The sequence below is a fragment of the Carassius carassius genome, chromosome 22 (genome assembly GCF_963082965.1).
Source record: "Carassius carassius chromosome 22, fCarCar2.1, whole genome shotgun sequence".
Lineage (NCBI taxonomy): Eukaryota > Metazoa > Chordata > Actinopteri > Cypriniformes > Cyprinidae > Carassius > Carassius carassius.
In genome coordinates, this window is record NC_081776.1 from 28,711,412 (window position 1) to 28,727,579 (window position 16,168).

The following is a 16,168-nucleotide window of genomic DNA, read 5'->3' on the forward strand; positions in this document are numbered from 1 at the left end:
GTAAGAGAAAGCCTCTCCTCTTCCCTGTTTGAATGTGTGATTTGTATAGATAATTGATCTGTTTGCAGTTTGTTTTTGCATAACTTTCAGGTGATAAGTTCTTTCTGATTGTGGTCAAACATGCAGTGTATCCTCATAGGAATTTATGAACAACTACAGCATAAAAAATAAATAAAAGGATATTCCTTCTGGGTGAGTGTTTATAACTAAAAGTGTGATATTCTTTTTTGGTTGTCTTTTCCAACCTGTCTACGATCCTGTCTACCAGTGTCAAAAAGACACATAATAGCCCCTACCTCAACTTGAAAATGAGTCTTGTCATTTTCTGTTTTGACTGTTACACTTAATACAAACCCATCTATTACACATAAAGTTAGACATTAAGAATCAAGGATGCCACAGACACTATTTCCTTTGTCTGATTCTCTAAACATTGCTCCAATAAATAAATCGCAAATCACATGCAGTTAATTAGTTGAAAGGGACATGTTTATGACCATTTTAGACAGTCTGTACCAACACACAGACGCGTTTCACTGTGTTTAATCATCTGGCCAAAAGGTTTGACTTTGGCACCAAGAAAATATCAAGGGAAGAGCCTAACAAACGTTCTCAATGAAGATGAAAATTTTGTGAAACAAGATTTCCCAGTGTCTGATGATTGTGTGGGAAGATTTGTTTGACAAAAAGTTGCAGATTGTGAAACTCTATGTTTGACTGCCATAGACTGGGTATATTTTCTACGTTACTATTGTGTCCTTGCTTCTGTTTACATGTTACTGCCTCTGTGTTCCTTACTGTATCATTTATTGTTTAATAAACAGCTATTGAATTAAAAAAAAAAGTTTTTAACTGTTCTTAGCATCTAACCATTATCTTTGGTATAGAAGTTAAATGATAAGTGACGACGTCACTTCCTGTTTGTTGTTGGCGTTTGCACTGCGTTTGAGCTCCGTCGCTATATTCTTTTTATCGACTATTTTTTTTCTTAAAAATCTATTTTACACACCATCGTTTCCATTTCTATAACGTGTGAATATATCCTCTATCGTATTCTACAACAAAAACATTCAGAGCGCCTGGTTATCACTAATTTTATTTTGATGTCCGCTGGAATCCTCGCGGGCAGACGCTCACAAGTCCGGGGTAAGCATACAGCGCGCTGCTAACAGTCCCACCACATCTACTCCGTGTGTTTCTCTGCACAGGCCCGGTGCACCCAGGACGTGATCTTCCCAGATTTCCTTAACTCCGGCGCTGGGACACCACGGACCCTGGGTGCATCCACAGCGGAGGACGCGAGCCGGGTCCCGGGCGACGACTTCTCCCCCTCCGGTCTTCGAGATCTCCACCCGGAACCGCTTCGCTCCCCTCTGCGAGACGGGACACGACCCTGTGATCATCGGAGACTCCATCGTCCAAGATGTCCGTGCTACGTTAGCCGAAGGTAAAGTGCACACTCATTGTTTCCCTGGTGCTCGTGTTCTCGATGTTTCTGCGCAGATACCCGTGATGATCCTGAAGGCCGACGAGAGCCCCAGAGCGGCCGTGGTTCATGCCGGGGTTAACGACACCATGCTGTGGCAGACGGAGACGCTGAAGAGGGACTTCAGCAGCCTGATCGAGACGGTTCGCAGCACGATGCCAGCGGCGACGATCATCGTGTCAGGACCACTGCCAATGTATTGATGAGGACACGAAAGGTTCAGTAGACTTGTTGCTTTAAATCAGGGGTGTCAAACATACGGCCCCCGGGCCAAACACGGCCCACAGAGGTGTCCAATCTGGACCGCAGGAGGATTTCAACAATAATATGAAATAATAAATTAAACATCTGTTTGAAAATTAAATAAAGTGTGTTCGCTACAACATTTTATTTTGAATTTGAAGAGGAACAAATTACTAATTTACTTAAGTAAATATCGCGCCTCTGGAGTCTGGACACTTAACATGCACATTTTAAAGCAGTGCCAGAATCTCGAGCAGCATGAGGATATGAGCTGTGTTGTAACTGATGCTTGTGTTGCAATTTTCTGGTGATTTTAAACATGTCTAAAAGAAGACATTTGGCCTGGAACGACGGACAAGCTATTTAAGGAGAAATGGGAAAAAGGTTTTATTATCTCAACGCCAACATGTAAGTTTAATTAAACTCGTGGCTAATATTAAATCACACTCTGACTCACTGGACAGCTTCGTATGGAGAAAGTAAATGAGTAAGGAGTGTGCAATATTTACCGTGTACTAATTTCCTAACTGTTGTTTTAATGATGTGCGAACTGACATTTTGTAATTTGGGGAAAATAAACACATTGTGAGAGTTTTTCCGTGTCAGAAGAAGGCTATCAGGTTAAAATATAATTCAAGATATGAGGCAAAAATGTCCTGTATTGTTTTTAATATTTATGTCATGATGGTTAAATAATGTCTAACTATAACAAGAGTGTTGCTTTCCCGAATGTCAGCGCGATCGCTTTTATACAATAGCTCAACTAAAAAGATGCTAGTAGTAAGTGTGTTACATTAGTCCATACATGCCAACCCTCCCTAATTTTCCGGGAGACTCCCGAATTTCAAAGCCCCTCCCGAAAATCTCCCGGACCGACCTTTCTCCCGAATTTCTCCCGATTTCCACCCGGACAACAATATTGCTACACCATCCGTCACTGGGCGCCGTTTTAGACCAAACTCTTGCGCTCCCATGGCGTCTGTCGTTGCTATGCAACCAAACTGCGCTCTCCATGATGATGACGAAGAAGTATCAGCAAAGGATTAATTGATTTCTAGCCTCACCTCGGCTCGCATTAGCTTTACTACTAGATATATTTCTGGAGATGAGAAGGAAAAACCCGCCTGGAAAAAGTAGCGCACCACGTTGCTTCCATTATGAGCGTGCTCACCGCGGCCGCGCACCTACGGTTGAAATAACGACCTTGAGCGCGAAAAAGATGCGATATGTGGCAAGAACAGCTATTTATTTAGCTTTAGACTGTTACATGAAAATTTAAAAATGAAATTTCATAATTATAATGTTTTGAGAGTTTACTTATGTAATTGTTGCATTAGGCTATGAATTAATAAATGTTTATTGATAAGATCTAGCTATTTCATATCTCTTCATTTACAGTAGCTAACAAATAAGGGTCTAACCTCCTGAGGAGAGGCCTTAAGGAATTGAATTTGTCAAATAAATGAATTACATTTTTCTTTGCGTTTGTGTATGTGATATTATATATGGCGACACATCGTTTGTGTATGTGATATATATGACGACACAAAACCCCAACCCCCCCCCCCCCGGTCCTTTTTAATATCTCCCTAATTCTGAGGTCTCAAGGTTGGCAAGTATGCATTAGTCACAATGCTGTCTATCTCTGTTTCGCCAAGGAAAAGTTTTTAACAAGGCCAAAGTAAGACCAATTGTGTGTCTCCGTGCAGCACTGAGTAATTTGTTACTGAATTAATCTTTGTTTTTGAATAAAGCATTTGAATCTGATTCAGTGGCCCATTCATTGAATGAGTCAGTTAACTCATAAAAGACAGAGATTTGCTGCCTACTGGTGGCTTTAGTGTCATATATATTTATTTTGGTCAGGCTTAAATTATCTCAAAAACACACTCTGCAAAATATGGTACTATCTATATCTATATATATATATATATATGTCATTTTGTGTCAATATTCCTCACCCCTAAAATAACCTAGCTTCAAAAAACATAAATTCCCCACATACACACACACACACACACACATATATACATTTTTGTAAATTATATTGTAGTTTGTATGGTTAATGTAATTGTAAGCAAACTAGAGTTTAACAAAAAGGTAATTCGGCCCGCACAAGGGGACATTTTCTCCGATCTGGTCCTCAACTTTAAATGAGTTTGACACCCCTGCTTTAAATGAATGGTTGTTGTCATGGTGTAAAGAACAGAAACTGCTATTAGTTAATGATTGGAATTGTTTCTGGGAGCGTCCTAGGCTGTTTCGCGCTGATGGCCTGTACCCCAGCAGAGTCGGAGCAGAGCTGCTTTCTGACAACATCTCCAGGACACTTCGCTCCATGTGACTAGTAAGACAATTCTCTAATAACTATTATGATGACTTTTGTTCCACCCGCTTAAATGATAAAAGTACTTGCACTGTACAATCTATTAAGACTGTGTCTGTTCCCCGAATAGTGAGGTCAAAATATAATGTAGGATCTAGAAAAAATCTTATCGTAATTAAACCAGAAAAATGTAAAGTAAATAAAAACAATTTTTAAAGTTTGGGCTCATAAATATTAGATCACTCACACCCAAAGCAGTTATTATAAATAAAATGATCACAGATAATATTTTAGATGAACTCTGTTTGACTGAAACCTGGCTAAAACCAAATGATTATATTGGTCTAAATTAGTCGACTCCACCAAACTACTGTTACAAGCATGAGCCCCGTCAGACTGGTCGTGGCGGAGGTGTTGCAACAATATATAGCGATATTCTCAATGTTACCCAGAAAACAGGATACAGGTTTAACTCATTTGAAATACTTCTGCTTAATGTTACACTATCAGATAAGCAAAATAATTCTAATGTATCTCTTGCTCTGGCTACTGTGTATAGACCACCAGGACCGTATACAGAATTCCTAAAAGAATTTGCAGATTTCCTCTCAGACCTTCTAGTTACAGTTGATAAAGCGCTAATCATGGGAAATTTTAATATTCACTTTGATAATTCAAATGATGCATTAGGACTTTTGTTTACTGACCTAATAAACTCTTTTGGATTCAAGCAAAATCTCCCCGGGCCCACTCATCGCTTTAATCATTCACTAGATTTAATTATATCGCATGGAATCGATCTTACTGATATAGATATCGTACCTCAAAGTGATGATGTTACAGACCATTTCCTTGTATCGTGCATGCTGCATATCACTGATATTAACTATATGGCTCAGCGTTACCTAGGGTGACCAGACGTCCAAAAAAATTCGGGACAGTCCCGAAATCTAAACTGTTGTCGAAAATTATACTAAAGCAAAATCTTGAGTAGTTGTTGTCTGATAAACATTAAAAACTGTCTGTGGAGGTTGAGTCATCCTGCAACCAGCCCCCGCCAGCTGCTCATTGGCTGCAGCATCTTAGCATACAGGTAGTTAGGCGCGAATTTAGATATGCATTGATAAGCTAATTTTCATTCATTCGGATGGCATGGCTGGTGTACCGGAACCCCAACACGCTGCTAAAAAGCAAAAACGCCTCTGCAGGTACCGGGAGGAGTGGGTGGGGAAGTATCCATGGATTGCCACAGCCTTAAGCGATGAAAGTAAAGCGTTCTGCAAAGTGTGAAGGAAAGAGTTTGGTGTTTCTCACAGAGGGGAGGTAGATGTTGGGCTGCATGCTAGCAGCAAACTACACTACCAACACCGCGATAGTAGAGACCAACACGTTGGTCTCGTCCTTCTTTATTTACTTTATGGCGCATTTTTGTTATTACCATCTGTATAAGTGGCCAACAGCACATCAGCACTTATTTGCATCGTAATACATTGTAAATGCTGTATTTCTAGCAATCTCAGAATTTTCTGTAATTGGCAAACAAAGTTAATTTTTTTTATTTTTCTTATTATTCTTATTTTTCTTCCTCAAAATATTCTTATTGTATTTTTCTAGCGCTCAAATAAATCCCTTATATGATGTCTAACTTTCTGTCTAGTGTTTTATAATAAAAAAAAATATAATTAGTAATATGTTTACTGACTAAATAGTTTGTAGAAGCCTTCAATACTGTTGGGAAATGTATTTTTTTATATTTGGGGGGTGGGAGGTGTAGACATAGTCTCAGAAAAATATTTGGAGTCTCATTTTTCATGATATCTTATTCAGATTTGAAATAGAAACTCATCCCACATAGAAAAAATGACATCTGGCCCAGTTGTGGCCCACATCTTCCATATTCTTCTGGCCCACATACCGCATGGAATGACGCCGATGACTCAACCTGAGTGTGGCAGCTAGAAGTCAGCCACAATTGGGCCAGACATGGGCCACATCTCAGAAATGGCATGGGCCACAACTGGGCCAGACATGGGCCACATCTGGGCCAGATCTCAGAAATGGCAAGGGCCACATCTGGGCCAAATCTCAAAAATGGCATGGGCCACATCTGGCCCAGATCTAATTATCATATATTAAAGAAAATACTCAAATAATCAGTCAAAAGTGATTTCAATAGTTCACGCTTACATATAATTAGCTGAGGTATGGAATGCGTATTTGGCGTGCTGTCCGGGGAAGGGCTCCGAGCTCGGGAATGGCCCGAACCTAGAGTACCCCCCCTTCCCCGTCTATTTATAAAGTCAACTTGAAGTGAGGAGATGGGGTGGAGGAGGGATGCTGATAAACCGTCAATGGATAGAGGTAAGTCAGCGATATTTATACTATGGGATTGATTACTTGATTATGGTCCACCTGTGTTGGTTAGGCTAAGTATCTGACGCGCTCCTCCCGAATCTTATTAATAAAATTACATTTAATAAATATAAAATATTTCATGAATACATTTAAATGTATAAATAGTAATCAAAAACAGGAAACAATACATATTCTAAATACATATTATATAAATAACAAATACAAAAAATAAAAACAGGCAGGGTCCAGAAGGGGAGGACTGCAAGAAACCAAGAAGGTAGTCCAAAGAAAACAAATATTTATATAAAAAAAGTAAAACAAATATAATAAATACATTATATAAATATATACAATTAAACAGGCAGAGGTCCAGAAGGGGAGGACTGCCAGAAATCAGTCCAAAGAAAACATTAGACAAGGTCTACATATTATGAACAAGGTCAAGCAAGTGTCACTCAAAACCAGGAGAGTTTAATAAAACAAGCGTAGAATCAGATCTATAGTTAAAAAAACAGAGCAAGGCAAAAGGGCAGTCCGTTGAACAGGCAGGGCGAGCGAGTGTCAGAACCAGGAGAATTTAATAAACAAGTGGAGTATCAGATCTATAGTTCAAAAACAGCAAAGCAAAAGAGCAGTCCGTTGAACAAGCAAGTGTCAAAAACAGGAAACAGTCAATTTTTTTGTCTTGCCCGACAACCTCCATCCATGTCTGCGGAAAGCTGCAGCCATCTCTTTATCCAGTTTTCTACTTCCTGGTCTGTTGCAGTGGAAGTCAAACGGTTTCTTCTGACTGCAGCTATGCTATGCAATGACACATGACCAACAGTAAATAACCAAATTATTATTATTTATTATAAAATCTAACATTTATAGGAAATTGTTTATTAGCTGACACCAAACACAAATAAAACACAATACCGTATTTTTCGGACTATAAGTCGCACCTGAGTATTAGTCGCATCAGTCCAAAAATACGTCATGATGAGGAAAAAAAACATATATAAGTTGCACTGGACTATAAGCCGCATTTATTTAGAACCAAGGCAGGGTAGACTACATGAGCACTGAGCAGCATAGAGCACCCTCTGGCAGCTGTAGACGGTAATGTTTTCTCTTGGTTCAGGTCTCTTAGTTCATTTCTCTTGGTTCATGTCAAATTAATTTTGATAAATAAGTCGCACCTGACTATAAGTCGCAGGACCAGCCAAACTATGAAAAAAAGTGCGACCTATAGTCCGGAAAATACGGTAGTTAATTTCAGAAAGCCATACCATTAATTACAGTTTTCAGAGAGGTGTCTTTGAATGCCGCTTTTCCATTGATTCCCCTCCAGTTCATTTGCCGGGCCATGTCGTTTGATAGAAGGAAGCTCAGATTCCGCCATACACTTTCCTTTACTGTTGTGCCTCCCCTCAAGGCTAACGTGTTTATCTGTAAAAATAAATATATGCACAAATAAAGGAACAAACAAACATCATACTTGATTAGAATGTTCAAAAACGGGGTGGGCTTTTACAGGTCAATATAACCGTTCATTTGAAATTATTTAGCCTATTAAAGGATAGTAGAATAACCGTTTCTGTTTTGAAGTGCAAAAGTGCATCCATCCATCATAAAGTGCTCCACACTAGGGTTGTGCCGATAGACGATAGTATCGTGTATCAACGATCGTCAGAGATATCGACATAAGCAGAATTCTCTGTCGATAATCAAGACGATAAAGGACAATTAAAGGACAATTCCGGTGAAAAATGAACCTAGGGGTAATTAACACATGGTTACGGAGTCGATCGTTCCCTGGGATGCGTTTTCATGATAATCGAATGTAAAGAGTTATATCTCTAAAAACAGATTAGTTTATAACGTTAGCTTGTAACGTTTACAGGCATTCGTCATCTTGGAAAATGGTGTCGAATAATCGAGCCACGAACGGCGTGCTACGTGAGCTGGTCGATAGGAATTACATTTGTGAAATCTAACGTAGCACGGCGTTCGTGGTTCGACTAGTCAAGACTGTTTTCCAAGATGACGAATGCCCGTAAACGCGTAATGTACTGTCTTTATAAAGTATCTTATTAAACTTTCTGTACACTTACAAAGTTCTCAATGCTTCGGTTTGCATGTAGGGACCCTCATTATGCTACTGTGCTAGTGTGAGGCTATTTTGAGCCTAGTTAGTGGTATTAACTAGCGATTTACTTTTTACTTACTCTGAGCCCCATATACTAGCGTTATGTGTTATCTGTTTTTAGAGATATAACTCTTTACATTCGATTATCATGCAACCCAGGGAACGATCGACTCGATAACCATGTGTTAATTACCCCTAGGTTCATTTTTCACCAGAATTGTCCTTTAAGAAAGGCTCTTTGAAGTGAATGGTTGTGTTAGTATAAGAAAAATAAATAGCTTCCAGCAGACAGGCCTTGGAATATACAGCCGTTCACTGCCATTATAAAGCTTGGAAGAGCCAGAACATTTTTTTTATATAACTGATTGTATTTGTCTGAAAGAATAATGTCCTATACACCTTGGATGACTTGAGGGTGAGTAAATCATTTGCTAATTTACATTCATTTCAGTTCCTTCAGCAGTAGGAGGAACTTATTCGCAACCATCAATCTCACTGGTTAGTGCCAACTATTACCATACACATTTTGACTCAAGCAAATCAGAGAGTAAAATTGCCGCTTCTCCAAACCTTTCTTGTTGCTTAACCATTCCATGTCGAACCGGCCCAGCCAGTACAGATATGATTTTAACATGTGGTTGACTACCTTCTGTACAATGTACAATGAACAAAAGATGAAAACACTGACACAGTTAATTGAGGAGTTAAATTGTTCTATTGAAATATGAAATCTTACCACAGCTGTTTTGTAGTCTTCCTGCTGCAGCTGCCCCTCCATGACTTGAAGTTGTTGAAAACTTGACAGTGGAAGACAGTCTGTGTTTAATGTTGGGCTGTCTTCTGTAGTTGATAATTTTTTGAGGTCGTAGACCAATTTAACCAATGTTCCCATCTGTTCTTTAATCATTTCTTGGTTTGCAAGAATTTTGCGTATCCAAGCTATAAAAAAAAGAAAAAGCTATGAAAAAAAATGCATTAATGTGTTAAAATAAAAGCATAAAAAAAAAAGTCAGTACCAACCTTCACTGAAACCAGTGTGGGATGATGCTAAAGAGGGGAACACCACAACAATATATTAGTTTGAACATGTTAAATGACAGTAGAAGGCAATAAAACTCTTTTACTCTGCAGATTTGGTTGTACAAAATTTAGTTTAATAGGTTAATGAGTTAAACACGGTCAGTTTTAGAACTTAAATTGTTGTGAAAGATAACGCATGTTGTGTAACAGTATTTTGGATATATGGGTAAACCTGTAATATTTGAATGCAGTGTTAGTGAACTGACACAGTATTACTTACAACTTAAGACCTCTGCCTCTCCGTGTCTAAAGTGTGGGGTGTGATTCCTTGCTGTCAAGGCTAATTAGTGGGAAAGGCCAAAGTTTAGCAGTAGATTTTAGCACATGTTATATGGGTAAAATATGGGTATGGGTTAAATGGGAAGAAAAGGTTTTATCGTAAATTTACGGGTTACTGATGTCTGTTTCAATGGTGTTGATGTCCTCCTTTGGTTGCTGTGGATTTGTTTTTGGTGCCCTGATGGCATCAAAACAAGCCATGAATAATGTCATCCCTGAATTTGGCTAACATTAGATATTAACACAAAGGTATAAGCTGTGTCTGAAATCGCTCCCTATCCACTATATAGTGCACTATTTAGGGTGTCGGCCATTTTGTAGTGGTGTCCGAATTCTGAGTGAACCACATCATTCCGTACATTAGTTCACTACTTTTACCCACAATCCTCTCTGAACTAGAGCGTACATCCAATGTACACTTAAAGCACAATTTCCCACAATCCAATGCGTAGAGGACTGAGCTCGCATGAAAGTGCAGGAGCGAGTGAGCTTAAACCAGAGATTACTTTAAACTTTTAACTCGTTAAACTGTAAGGAATAGATGATAATTTGGTGGATGATTTGAAAAATATTCGTTGATCATCTATCATTCGAATGTACTCATAACGGTCGCCTGAGGCGCTCAATGACCCTGTCATCTGTGAGCGTGAGTTAACAATTTCATTCGATGAAACTACAAAGCTGGCACAGAGGTATATACAAAACGTCAATATGACTGTTGTTAATATTATTTATTATATATTATAAGTAACATGCAAGATAAAAGGAGTTTTATCACGTGTGACGAAGCCTTTACTGCGACAGCTCCCCGACGCGCAGTGTAAACGTCAGCGTCCGAATTCACTCTTTTTTTCGTTCACTCCTTGCAGATATAGTGCACTCAAACGCCATTCACTATTATATAGTAATTAGTGAACGAGTGAACGGTTTTAGACACAGCTATAAACATTCTAAGCTTAAAAAAAAAAAATGGGGGTCAACCTAGGACAAATTGCAACAGAAGCAAACTCAACTCTGAGTAAAGAAAAAAAAAAAGCCCTGAAGAATCCCATTGGGGATTATATATAAAGGTAGAAGTACTTTAAACCAGCCTTTATTAATTATCATTGCAGAGATGGGGTTTGGGGCTGGGTCCGTTTCTGGGGGCTCACTTTTTATTTTACCTTCCTTTGTCTTCTGCATTCTCCTTACCCCTTCTCTCCTGTTCCCTCAGAAACAGTCCCATTCCCAAACCCCATCTCTGCAATAAAGGGTGGTTTAAAGTACTTCCTTCTATGTATTAATGCTCATGGGTAGCCTAAACAGGTTCCATTCAGACCTTAACATCAAGTGTTTTACAGTTATGACAGTGATAAAAATACACAAGTCAAGAGTATTATTCTGTATTACAGGTATTTACAGACAGGTCAAAAGAGACAAGAGTTTGGTAGAACAGTATAAATCCGTACATTTAAAATTAAAATTGCAAAAACAATGTCTGATCATGTGTCATAGTGACTATAGTGGATGTGCTATAGTGGACTGAATCTAGTTTGGTTTTGTTTTTCTTTTTTTTCTCCTTTTTCCTGCATTGATTCTTTACACATCTATCAAATCATTTTTAGCTGGCTTTCCGTGTAGTGTAGCTTTCACGAGATGAGTGTAACGTTATAAGATATGTGCGATGGAAGATCTTGTGGTGATTCAGCTATTCTTCGTCTCCGCAAACAAGGTGAGTAAATTTGTATTCATAAATGTAATAATTGTAACACTAAACTAATCTTGTTGAATCTTAATCCTATTAATGAATTGCAGTTTTTTCCAAGCTGCATTCATAACCAAAGAGTAAAATTGTGTTCTAGGGTCTTTAATGTCTGTATTTTTAAAGCTGTGTTTTATTAAATTGAAAGACAGGAGGTGCTGACTGGAAGCGTGGACCTCTTTTGAGTCCCGCCTATATTAGGCGAGTCAATTTTAATTCATTACGGTTTAATAATTATGATACTAAAACAAAAGTAATTTTTTTTGTTTAGATTTTTAATCATGAATAATGGATTTGTTGCAGTTTTGCATGTTCAATGGCGTCAAGTGATTATAGTATTTTAAATGTATTAAAGTTTTTCTGCTCTAGGACTAATATTAAATTTAAAGTTTGCTTCATTGTAGGGATACTTCAGCTCTGGAAAGATGAATGTGGGTCATTTATGTAGCAGAAATTTGATTTTTTTTTTTAATTTGGAGCCTTCTAGACCGAGAAAAGCCAGACCATGTATTTTTGGCTCATGCGGATGAAAGACAACAACTCCCAGAATGCACTTGCTTCACTGCCCTAGGAAGCCACACCTACCAGTTAGAGAGCGCAGTTAAACACAAGAAGGCTAGCTAGTAGTGTGTCTCCGTGACAAAATTTCCTGGATTTGGCTTTTGCTTTCTACAGTCACCATTGATTATGTTTACTGTGGCGATCAGGACGAGTGAGAGCGGCGTGAGGTCGGTGGCTTGTTTACTGATGAGCAACACCTGTATCTCTCACAGAGGAGCGGGAATTTCCTTATTAATGCACATCAACCGATAACTTGGCGTTCATGTAAACACTACATTCAGATTCACCAATTGGAATGAATTCAGTTAGATTGAAACAAAAGGTGTGCATGTAAACAATGAATGGCGACTGCAGAAAGCAAAAAGCTGAATACCGGACATTTTGGATGATCTCGGCAGCCGGACATGTCCGGGAAAAATAGGATGGTAACCCCTAATACTTCCTCCTACTACTCCGCTTTCTCCACAGAACAAGAGCCTGTTAGCTTAGCTTCCAAATAGAACATAGCTGAGACTATCAGTGTACGGTACACTGTGCACATGCTGTGAGTGAGATCCCACCTCCTATGGGCGGGTTGAAAACATGCAGAACAGCTCCTTCTATTGGCTGTAGTCTTTAGCCTTTGGACAAAAAAAATAAAAATTAAAAAAAATATATAAATCTCTCGTCTCAGGGGGATATGAGGGTGGAAAGCAGGGTAATTTGAAAATACTACAGGTTTTCTACTAATACAAAGCTTAAATGCTAAATCCTGAAGTATCCCTTTAATGTTAGAAATACAGTAAGCAAATTTAGCATTGTACTATTATTGTTGAGTTGTTTTCATTAAAAATAGTGCATGCTGTGCTAGAAGCTTTGGTTGGCACCAACTTTCGGCATTCACGGCAGTCGTCCAAACAGGCGGGGGCGAGCGAGCAGGGGCGAGCACAGCACAGCACAGAGAAGGCAAAGTGGCAAAATCAGAATTAAATATAAACAATATATCGATATATACGATATCAGGGTTTTTCCTACATTGAAAATGTTTTGTCCCGCCAAAGCCTTGTTTGATCTGTAATTGGGTTTTGTGAGTGAAGCAGGCTACTGACGGAGTGACGGAGAGAACGAGCACAGCGCCCCACCCCCACGCGGACACTCTCCATCCTTTGTTTGGTCTTTGCTCTCCCCTCACATCAAAATCAGCTGATCCCAGGGTCGTCGCTAGTGGGGTGAAAGGTGGTGACGATTATAGGGTCACACGGCTAAGGGGGTGCCCCTGGCGATCTCAACCGTCTGGCTGAGGCTAGCCTAAAAAGACGCTCGGGACAGTTGACAGGCCACTGCTGCTTGTGGTCACAAAAGCTTACCATTTTCACGTGTTTTTAAGCCTTGCCACTTGTCGATTTAAACATTAAAATGAGTAGTAAATTACCTATAAAACAATTTAAAGTTAGACTGGAGTGAGATGAAACTAGTTCTGTTGCTATAGCTAGCTGCTAATTTTATTAAATTTTATATGGTAAAAAATACACTATTTCACCTTTGAACATTACGTTTTTAATTGATATGATTATACTAAAATAATTATCAGGTCTATCAAAAAAGGATTTTATCTTTCTTAACTATGAAAGCCAGTCATGGAAAAATCACAACTGTATTTGTTTTAAATGTAACATTTATTGTCAATATTGGAATTGCGGATCACGTGGGTACTAGGGTACTCTTTGCTGTGTGTGGATGACCATGTTGGTCAGCCACCACCGAAGACCAATTTTGACCCAGGAAAAACCCTGGATATGCCAAAATCCATATCGTATTTAAAAAAATATCTCGATATATTTTAAATATCAAGATATCACCCACCCCTAACAGGTAACCACTACAGTAGTCCAAAATGTTGAATGAGGTGTATGCTGCAAATTAATCTAATATGAATATATAAAATAAATCTAAAGTGGAACTAAGAATGTGCTTAAAAACATCTTACAGCAAATCATGACTGTGGCGAGCAGGCCGAGGCTGAGGGCTTTGAGAGAATAGCTGGAGGCCAGTGTGATTACTGATGAGTGACACCTGTACGTTGCTCATTATCAATCACTCACCAGCCTCCGTTCTCTCATTCTCAGCCTCGCCCTGCTCACCACAATCACAATTATCTGTTTGCAGACAAGAAAAATGGGTAAAATAAGAATGACTGACTCCTGTAATATCAAATATGACCTAGGTCTGTATTTATAGACGTGCAGTAGTCAAAGAAATGAATTGATTAATCAAATTGTGGTAAAAAAAAAAAAAAAAGATCGTATTGATTTTAATTTATTGACTACCAAAATATTATGGTAACACGAGAAACTGCATTAATTATGCCCATGTTTCTCATCTTTTCAGATAATTTTCAATCAGTCACAATTTGGAACTGGTAAAGGCAGATAAATAAACATTAACCTGGACAGCTAAGATAAAGTGCAAATAAGGGAAACATCTCAAGCTGTTAAGACATGGCTGATGATGTAGCTTTAAAGAATATAAGCCCAAATGCTAACTGAAGTGTCTCAAAAATATACTTACATGGATAAAGATGCTTAATGGTTGAAAGAGCTTTTAAAAGAGCTTTTGGGGGTCATTTAGCTGCTGTTGACACAAAAGCAAAATGGAGAAAAATAAGAAACATGACTGACCAGATACTGAACAGATTAAATTTTTCAACAATGATATTTATATATATATATATATATATATATATATATATATATATATATATATATATATATATATATATACTTTCAGTGAACTTTGAGTTATTACTTAATAAAAAAAACCCAGCTGCTAATTGATATTACTTGGAATGCAGAAAAAAGAGAAAAAGAAGGGGGTGTGTGTGTTTCTCTCCCTCCATTGTGTCCACTGTCTCCCCTCCTGTCCCATTTCTCATAGGTTGTTCCAACCTAACTGGACGTGCCGTCAGCGCGCATGGTGCCTGGTCATGGAGAGCGTCTTCTAACAGCGGAAAGGAAAACTCTTCCCATAACACCCTATGTACTTGCTACATCATTAGAAGAATGGCATCTACGCTAATATTTGTCTGTTTCTCTCTTGTTCCGAGGTCACCGTGGCCACCAGATCCAGTCTGTGTCCAGATCAGAGGGTCACTGCAGTCACCCGGATCCAGTACGTATCCAGACCAGATGGTGGATCAGCACCTAGAAAGGACCTCTACATCCCTGAAAGACAGTGGAGACCAGGACAACTAGAGCCCCAGATACAGATCCCCTGTAAAGACCTTGTCTCAGAGGAGCACCAGGACAAGACCACAGGAAACAGATGATTCTTCTGCACAATCTGACTTTGCTGCAGCCTGGAATTGAACTACTGGTTTCGTCTGGTCAGAGGAGAACTGGCCCCCCAACTGAGTCTGGTTTCTCCCAAGGTTTTTTTTCTCCATTCTGTCACCGATGGAGTTTCGGTTCCTTGCCGCTGTCGCCTCTGGCTTGCTTAGTTGGGGACACTTCATCTACAGCGATATCATTGACTTGACACTATTTAACTGAACAAAGATGACATAACTGAATTCAATGATGAACTGCCTTTATCTATCATTTTTGCATTATTGGCACTGTTTTCCTAATGAATGTTGTTCAGTTGCTTTGACGCAATGTATTTTGTTTAAAGCGCTATATAAATAAAGGTGACTTTGACTTTGACTTAAAACAATATACAATGACAATTGACAATGACAATTTATTTGTATAGCACTATTAAAAACAACAGTTGTTGACCAATGTGCTTTCCACATGTAATCCAACATAACATCACAGCATTGAGTCACATAAATTTCACTTAAGTATACAACATCAGACCACCAGAAAATTAAAAATTTAAAAGCACATAAAATCACAAACATTTGTAACAAAAAAAACAAAACAAATATACTAATCTATTTTAACAGATACGAGTTTAATCGAAAGCTTTTGAAAATAAAAAAGTTTT

The 16,168-nt window shown here is 38.6% G+C and overlaps 1 protein-coding gene across 3 annotated transcripts; it reads right to left on the bottom strand.

The window, feature by feature from the left end:
* Positions 1-6,790: 6,790 nt before the first annotated feature.
* On the bottom strand, positions 6,791-10,395 carry LOC132098498 (uncharacterized). Of its 3 annotated transcripts, XM_059504593.1 has the most exons (6): positions 10,010-10,395; positions 9,842-9,901; positions 9,562-9,588; positions 9,278-9,480; positions 7,682-7,841; positions 6,791-7,206 (listed from the first exon to the last, which is right to left on the bottom strand). In XM_059504593.1, exons 1-6 carry the CDS (start codon positions 10,086-10,088, stop codon positions 7,082-7,084), a joined length of 654 nt encoding a protein of 217 aa, XP_059360576.1. In that variant the 5' UTR covers positions 10,089-10,395; the 3' UTR covers positions 6,791-7,081. The 3 variants fall into 3 exon arrangements, 1 of the variants encoding a protein (XP_059360576.1); XR_009422944.1 differs by having other exon boundaries at positions 9,278-9,499; positions 9,842-10,395; XR_009422943.1 differs by having other exon boundaries at positions 9,278-9,499; positions 9,562-10,395.
* Between the last annotated feature and the right edge of the window lie 5,773 nt (positions 10,396-16,168).